Here is a 9298-nt window from a genome sequence, read left to right as displayed (position 1 = left end):
TATGTAGGAAATCCTTGATAGGGAGGGAGAACAATGTGGAACAAAACTCAAAATCATTTGGAGAAAAAAAAAAGGGGGGGAACCAGGTTTTCTGGTCCGATAGAGCCTGGTGGAACCACTGAGACTATGGTGCCTAGCTGCCCTTCAGGTCTGGAAATGAACCCACACCTGTGGCTTCCAGCCAAACCAAAGATAGGGATATGAGTTGAACATTTACCTCAGGTAGATACACTCCTTGAAGAGAACAATCAGGGGAGAAAGAAGGGCTACTTATGCACAGGGAGACAGCTCAGAGGGCAGGAGTGCACTGAGGGATGAACACTGGGAAGAGGTAACTATAGGGAGGAAGGGGAAGGGGAGCTGTTGCATTGGGGTAAACTGTGGTCAATGTCATGAGACAAAGTGTATGTGAGCTGCTGTATAGAAAGTGAATTTGCTCTGTAAATCTTCCACCCAAATCACAATGAAAAAAAAGAGACCACTACACACTTTTATAAGTGCCTAGTGAGAAGGCAAACTTGTACAACCATTTTGGAAAACAATTATCTTCTATAATTTGAGCTATGTATACTCCTTTTTCAATTGCCTCATATGCATATGAAAGCTGAACAATGAATAAGGAAAACCTAAGAGTTGATGCTTTTAAATAGTGGTATTGGCAAACAATACTGAAAATACTATGGACTGTCAGAAGAAAGAACAAATCTGTCCTGGAAGAAGTACAGTCAGAATGCTCCTTACAAGCAAGAATGGTCAGACTTTGTCTTACCTACTTAGGTCATGCTGTCAGAAAGAACCATTTCCTGTAGAAAGATACCATGGTTGCTGTCATCAAGTTGATTCTGACTCATAGCAACCCCCGCAACTGGGTTTCCGAAGCTGTGAATTTTTATGGAAACAGACTGTCTCATCCTCTTCCCACAGAGCACCTGGTAGGTTTGAACCACCTACCTTCTTTAGCAGTTCAATGTCTTATGTACTGCACAACCAGAGCTCCTTTGATAAAGTAAAGGGTCAGCAAAAAAGGGGAAGACTCTCAACAAGATGGTCTGACACAGTGGCTACAACGATGGGCTCATGCATAGCAAGGATTGTGAGGATGGCACAGGACTAGGCCATCTTTGTTCTGTTGTGTATATGGTCACTATTGAGTTGGAGCCAATCTGATGGCTCCTAACAACAACAACATACTCTTTGAACCAGTAATTCTACCCTTAAGTATATATCAAAAGAAACACAGACATATGTCCACCTAAAGATAAGTACAATAATGTTCACAGCAGCATAACTTAAAAAGCTAGGAAAAAACCCAAATGTGTAACTATAATGTTTAGAAAACATACTTAAGTGGTAAAACTATATAGAAAAGGAAGCCAGCACCACCAAGGATGGCAGTAATCTTTTGAGTGGGGGGAACGCTAAAATGCTGACAATGTTCTTTTTCTTGTGGTAGTTATATGAGGATTCACTTTGAGATAATGCACTGATTTGTACATGTATGCTATACCCACTTCCCCATATCTATGTATCTATGCTAACTTCACAGAGGGAAAAAGAAAAAAAAAAAAAGGTGCAAATATCTAAACTCAGCTTTGGTGCTAGCTGCTAGTTACACCTTATCAGTTAAATTACTTTTCGTTTTCCATTCACTAGCTTGAAAATTCAGGGCTTTTCCCCATAGAACGTTAAATACAAAAATTAAATGATACCAAATTGTACTGAAAACTTAACATATTAAATGCCAAATATATTACGGTCTCAAATTAATGTTCTCAAAACACACAAACACACATACTTTACAGAACCATAACTACTACTTGGGAGGAAAAATTTGTTATTAATAAAAATAATACCTAGAAATTAAGTAATTAACCTGTCAAAATAATTTCCTAATTTATTATCAACAGTAGTATTACATTTTAGATTACTAAACTTCTGTAAGATGTTTATTAGAGAAATTCCAAACTTACCTCTCTGTTGGGTGTATCTTCATCAAGTTCCTCTGTAAATGAAGATGTTCTGCTTCTGATTCTTGTTGGGGTTGAAGAATTGGAGGAAGCCTAGATTGAAAAATCATTGAACAAATTAGAAAGATTACACTGACTACCTCACCATGTACTACACTGTATACGGGATGGTCTGTCTCTCAGCCCATGCACAAAGAAGCTAATGAAAGAAAGGAAAAGTGCAAATACACAAGAAACAGAAATGGGTAACCGAAATATAATCAACGAGAAGACCCAAGCTATCTAATGGGTCCGTGGCCTGACTCTGCCACCAAGTAGAACTATCTTAGCTAAAATTAACTTTTTGAGGACTGTGTGTCCTCAAGATACATAAGGTTGTAACGTTAACATAAGGTGGTAATATTAAGGGAAATTGGCCCTTGGAGAGGGACATACAGAATCTCTTTGTATTATCTTTACGACGTCTCTGTAAATCAAAATTATTCAAAAATAAAAAAAAATTTAAAAAAAGTTTCTCAATTCAATATTTAAAGTCCTTTCCAGCTCTAACACTCAATACCGAGGAATGCACAGGTCAAGAGCACCTCCTCACCTCTCCAATTCAGGCCTTGTTTTAGCCTACCCTGTACACCCCAACTGGATACTGAGATGTCAATTTATTTAGCTCTGGAAAGGAAGCCTGGCTTCTATAATCTGCAGTACAAAACCCTCAAGAGAGGGACTCAAACAGATACTTATACACCAATGTTTATCACAGCACTATTTACAATAGCCAAAAGGTGTAAACAATCTAAGTGTTCATCAACGGATGAAAAAAATGCAGCCAGGAAAAAAAAAAAAAAAACCACTGCCTTCAATTCAGATCCAACTCATAGAGACCCCTCCTTGGGTTTCCAAGGCATTATCACTACGAAAGTAGATTGCTCAACCTTCATTCCGAAGAGTGGATGGTGGGTTTAAACTGCCAGCCTTCTGGTTAATAGTCAAATGCCTTAGACACTATGCCAACGCAGCCAGAATGAACCTTAAAAGAAAGAATGACCAGGACTTCATCTCACCTACTATGTTCATGTTGTCAGACGGACAGGTCCAGTCTCTGCTTTACCAAGTATGGGGTCAGCAAAGGGTCAGCAAAAAAGGGGAAGACCCTCAACAAGATGGATTGACACACTGGCTGCAATGATGGGCTCAAGAATAACAAGGATTGTGAGGATGATGCAGGACTGGACAGGGTTTTCTTCTACTGTAGGTAGGGCTGGTATGAGTCAAAGCCAACTTGATGGCACCTAACAACAACAACAACATATCCATACAATGGAGTATGATTCAGCCATAAAGAGAAATCAAGTTCTGATACACACAAAGACATGGATGAACTCTGAAAACACTATGCTATGTGAAAGACACAAAGGAATGTATGATTGCATTTTTACAAAATATTCAGAATAGACAAATGCTTAGTGACACAAGTTTATTAGTGGGGAGGAGGAATGGGAATTATTGCTTAAGAGACACAGAGTTCTTTGGAGTGATAAAAAAACTTTGGAAATAGATAATAGTGATGGTTACACAATGTAATGAGTAATTAATGTCACTGAATGTCAATTAATGTCACTTAAGAAATGGTTAAAATGGCAAAATTTTTGTCGTGTATATTTACCATGAAAAAAATTTAAAAAAACTTCAGGAGAAAGGGGCCAAACACAACTACAAGTTTCAGGTCTAATCTAAGCTTTGTTGCTGTTGTTAGATGCCATCGAATCATTTCCAAGTCTGTGCAGTAGAACGAAACACTTTCTGGTTCCATGCCAGATCCGTGATCTTTGCTATACTTGAGCCCATCGCCACAGCCACTGTGTCAATCCATCTCATTGAGGGCCTTCCCTCTTTCATTGACCCTCCACCTTACCAAGCATGATATCCTTCTCCAGGGAATGGTCCCTTCTGACAACATGACCAAAGTAGGTGAGATGAAGTCTAGCCATTCTCACTTCCAAGGAACATTCTGGCTGCACTTCTTCCAGGACAGATTTGTTAGCTCTTTTAACAGACCACAGTACTTTCAGCATTCTTCATCAGCACCACAACTCAAAAAGTATCTACTCTTCTTCGGTCTTCCTTATTCATTGTCCAGCTCTCACATACATATGAGGCAATTGAAAATATCATGGCTTGTGTCAGGCACACCTTAGTCCTCAAAGAGTCATCTTTGCTCTTCAGCACCTGAAAGAGGTCCTTTACAACCAATGTGCCCAGTGCTATACGTCGTCTGATATCCTGACTGCCACTTCCGTTACTGTTGACTGTAGAACCAAACAACTATCTGTGACAACTTTTCCATTTATCGTGATGTTACTTATAAGCCCAGTTGTGAGGATTTTTGTTTTCTTTGTATTGAGATGTAATCCATACTGCAGACTGTAGTCTTCAATCTTCATCAGTAAGTGCTTCACATTTAAGATTATTAAATATTTATCATCTGCAAAATGTAGATCTTACAATGTTGATTGCACAAATAAACCCTAACAGAATGAAATATTTCCCAGTCCTGTATTATCTTCGTGATCATTAGTATATTTGAGTACATATTTGCAGTTATTATTATGTCTGGTAGCGTAGTGCCTAAGGCACTTGACTGCTAACCAGAAGGCTGGCGGTCAAACCCAGCAGCCACTCCTCAGAAGGAAGATGGGGCAATCTACTTCCATAGTGATACTGCCTTGGAAACCCAAGGAGGAGTCGTTATGAGTCGGGTCCGACTTGATGGCACATAACAACAACAACAAACAACATGTCAATCCATCACATGGAGAGCTTTCCTTGTCTTCACTGACCTTCTACCGTACCAAACATGAGGTTCTTTCCTAACAACTTGTCCTTCCTGATGATGTATCCAATGTAAGCAAGCTAAAATCTAGCCATTCTTAATTCTAAGGAGTATTGTGGTTGTATTCTTTCTAAAATGGATTTGTCCATTCTTCTGGCAGTCTGCAGGCCATTCAATACTCTTCAATTCAGTGCATGAATTATTCTTTCTTCCTTTTTCATTATCCAAATTTCACAAGCATAAGAGGCAAATGAAAAGACCATGGCTTGGGTCAGGTACACCTTGATCATCAAAGGGACATCTTTGCTTCTAAAAACTTTAAGGGGTCTTTTGCAGCAGATTTACCCAATGCAATACATCATAGGATTTCTAACCTGCTGCTTCCTTAAACGTTGGCTGTCAAAGATCAGAGCCTTACCTCACATTTGTTGTTGTTATCGGCTATCAAGTTAGCCCCTATCTCATGGTAATCCCATGTACATAGAGCTTTCATTGGCTAACTTTCAGAAGCAGATCACCAGGCATTTCTTCCTAGTTTGTCTTAGTCTGGAAACTCCACCAAAAGTTGTTCAACATCACAGCAATACTCAAGCCTACACTGACAGGTGATGGCTGCACTTGAGGTGCACCGTCAGGAAATTGAAGCCATGTCTTCTGCATGAAAGAAGAAAATTCTACCACTGAACCATCACTGCCCTCTACTGATGACTTCAAAAGAAAAAAAACACTGCCATCAAGTCAATTCCGAGCCACAGCAACCTCCACTAGGTTTCCAAGACTTTATATATTTACAAAAGTAGATTAACTCATCTTCCTCCCATGGAGCAGCTGGTAGGTTTGAACTGCCAGCTTTCTGCTTAGCAACCAAATACTTAAGCTATATTAAAAACTGGAATGCCACCAATAAGTAAATAAATATTGAAAGAAAATACAAGGTGTATTTGTGCAATCAACATAGTAAGATCTACATTTTGCAGATGATAAATATTTAATAATCTTTTTCTAACAAAAATGTCTGAGAAGAACATAAGTTAGAAAACTCAACAGCCCAATCTTCTTTTTCTTCTTAGGACAGGTGATCAGTGTTACCAAACAGACAAATCTGCATGAGACCCTGAGTCATAAGTGAGCAATGGGAGAAAACACACAAAATTCAAGATCAAGGGCTTCCAATAAGATGGCAGAACAGGCAGACAAGCTACACAGACTCTCTTCAACAAAGAAAAGAGAAATCAATTCACACAGCTACAGAAGATTATCCTGGATCCTTAAGCTTTGAAAGGAAGGATATAGAATTAGATTAAACACTAACAAACAGAAGAACCATGGAGCTCTGGTGACACAGTGCCCAAGATATATGACAGCTAACAAGAAGGTTGGCAGTTCAAATCCACCAGCCACACCATGGAAGGAAGACCAGGTAACATACTTCCATAAAGATTTACCACCTCAGAAACCCAAAAAAGGTCACTATTAGATGGAATCAAGTCCATGGCAGGAAGTTTGGTTTTTGGTTTGAGCAGAAGAACCTGAATGAAAACAGTCAGGAAGGAGACAAATAGAGCAGCAAACTGTCAGCTATCCTGATGGCATGGACAGCCTGAATATTTCAAAGTGGTGTTGGGACCTAAGAATTAACCTAAAAATTGGTGCTTGTGTGAGTTAAACATTTACCTCAAGTAGACACACGCCCTGGAGAGAACAATCATGGGAGAAGGAAGGGCTGCTTATGCACAGGGAGATAGCTCAGGGTGCAGAAGAGTATGAAGGGATGGACCCTGGGAGGAGGTAACTATGGGGAGGAAGTGGGAGGGGAGCTGCTGCATTGTAAATTTTGGTCAATGACATGAGACAAAGTATATGTGAACTGCTGTATGAAAAGTTAATTTACTCTGTAAATCTTCACCCAAATCCTAATTTAAAAAAAAAAAAAATTGGTGCTTGCCAAGAGCTGCATAGACGACTGTGCCAGGGCTGGTAACTAAAAAGGGAAACAGCAAAGAAGGAGACAAACTGAGCTGTGGACTTTCAGTTGTCCAAAGGGTGCAGCCATTTTGAATGTTTACAAGCAACGGCTGGGCACAACCATTTTGAATGTTTACAAGCAGTGGCCATTTTGGATATTTAAAGTAATAGGATCTCATTCAGATTCCAGGGACCTAAGAATAGGCTCCTCTTGCCAAAGACAGTATGGACACATAAGAAGCTGACAACTGGAAAGGAGACAGGCGGTGAGTACATAAGTGCTGCCAACTAATGAACTAATGAACTAATGAGTAAGCAGTACAGTACCCTGCTTACTCAGACACATCCAAAGAAAACAAAAATCTTGGGTGAGTCACTCTAACATACAACCACCAATTAAATATAAACACAAAAATATCACAATGTTTTGGTGACAACAGACCATCACAATCCTCACAAAGAAGCAAAATAAAGCAGTAGAAATAAGGGACCAGGACTTAGACCCAGAACACAACCCTGAGGAAGAAGCAGCATTGGAACTCCCTGATAAGGAACTCGAAACAATTATAATTAGCTACCTTCAACTTATTGAGAGACAGATCAAGGAAAACACTGACAAAATTAACAAAAACACAGATAAAACTCTAGAACAATTTTGAAAGACTATACAAGAACAAAATAACAAAATAAAGGAAAAATTAGAAATGATACAAAATCTACAGATAGAAATCCTGAAGATTAATACTAAATTCTCAAAAATAGATAACACACTGAATGAGCAAATGAGTTCTGAATCAATGGAAGTCAGAGTAGTGGGATTGAAGACAAACACCTCAATATTTCTTTGGAAAGGGATCAGTCAGAAAAAAGATCAAAACAAAATGAAGAAAGCCTAAGGTTCATGTGGGATACCATCAAAAGGAATAACCAACTTATGCGTAACTGGAATTCCAGAACAGGTAGAGACAAATAAAAAAACAGAGAAAACTGTCAAAGATTTGCTGGAAAATTTCCCTGATATGATTAAAGATGAACATATATCCATTCAAGAAGTCCAACAAACCCCAAACAAGACAGACCCCAAAAGAAAATCACAAAGACATATCAGCACCAAACTCACCAAAACCAAAGACAAAGAAAGAATCCTGACAGCAGCACAGGAAAAACAAAAGTAACCACTACAAAGGGTGACCAAAAAGACTAAGCTCTGATTTCCCAGCAGAAACTACGCAGGCAAGAAGGCATTGTGATGATATATATATAAAAGCCATAACAGAAAAATTTCCAACCAAGAATTATATACACAACAAAACTGTTCCTCATATATGATGATGGAATTAAGACATTGCCAGATAAGCAGAAATTAAAGGAGTTTGTTAAAACCACACCAATCTTACAAGACATGCTAAAGGGAGTCCTTTGGACAGAGAACAAAAAACAGCAAACACCAATCAACCAGGAACATACACGATGACATAACCCAGAAACCAACCCAGTTATGGAAGTATCCAAAGGAAAATAAGCTTACAAGATTCTAACCAGGGAACCAGAGACTCAAGCAAATGAGGACAACTATAAACCAAAAATGGGTAAAAAAAAAAAACCTGTGTAGTTACAGAACTTCTAAATGGTTAGGAAGTCACGACCACTGCAAGATAGAACGGACTGTTCTAAAAACTTGGGAAAAAAACTATAAATCACAGGGTAACCTCAAAGAAAAATGATAAACCTTCATATCACAATAAAAAAGAGGACAAGCACAAATATTCAGCAAATACTAAAACAACAGCAACAAAGGAAATGATAACCCAATTTCATAAACATAATGAGCTCAGCAAGAAAAATGATAAACCTTCATATCACAATAAAAAAGAGGACAAGCACAAATATTCAGCAAATACTAAAACAACAGCAACAAAGGAAATGATAACCCAATTCATAAACAAAATGAGCCTAACACAGAAAATTGTATGGAACAAAGAAATAAGCAACACCATGAAAAAAACACATAACCAAATGACAGCAACAAATTCATACTTGTTGATAATTACACTGAATGTCCACGGATTAAATGCGCCACTCAAGAGACAGAGAGTTACAGATGGATAAGAAAACATAACCTATCAATACACCGTCTTCAAGAGACACACCTTAGAGGCAAAGACAAAAATAGACTAAAAATCAAAAGCTGCAAAAAGATATATCAAGCAAATGGCAACTGTGAAAGAGTAGGAGTGGCATTTTCTGATAAAACTGACTTTAAGACAAAAACCACTGTAAGAAACAAGGGAGGACATTATACAATGATTAAAGGTTCCATTGAACAAGACATAACCACAATAAATAAATATGCATCCAAGGAAAGAGCCCCAAAGTACATAAACCAGACTTGAATTGAAAAGACAAACAGATGACTTCACAGTCATAGTATAAGGAGCTCTGGTGGTGCAGTGGATAAGGAACTTGACTGCTAACCAGAAGGTCAGTGGTTCAAACCCACCAGCTGTTCCACAGAAGAAAGACCAGACCATATACTTCC

General features: G+C 38.5%; 1 protein-coding gene across 1 annotated transcript in view; it reads right to left on the bottom strand.

Moving 5' to 3' along the window:
- GOLGA4 (golgin A4) overlaps positions 1-9298 on the bottom strand; it is a 177090-nt gene that overhangs the window by 145668 nt on the left and 22124 nt on the right. The window contains exon 2 of the mRNA XM_042781636.1: positions 1971-2060. Within this exon, the coding sequence (XP_042637570.1) occupies positions 1971-2060 (90 nt within the window). The remainder of the gene's footprint in view (positions 1-1970; positions 2061-9298) is intronic.

The sequence above is a fragment of the Orycteropus afer genome, unplaced genomic scaffold, assembly GCF_000298275.1.
Source record: "Orycteropus afer afer isolate SDZICR_OR568_19922 unplaced genomic scaffold, OryAfe1.0 scaffold00142, whole genome shotgun sequence".
Lineage (NCBI taxonomy): Eukaryota > Metazoa > Chordata > Mammalia > Tubulidentata > Orycteropodidae > Orycteropus > Orycteropus afer.
Note: the sequence above shows the minus strand (reverse complement) of the source record. Positions and strands in the feature narration are given on the sequence as shown.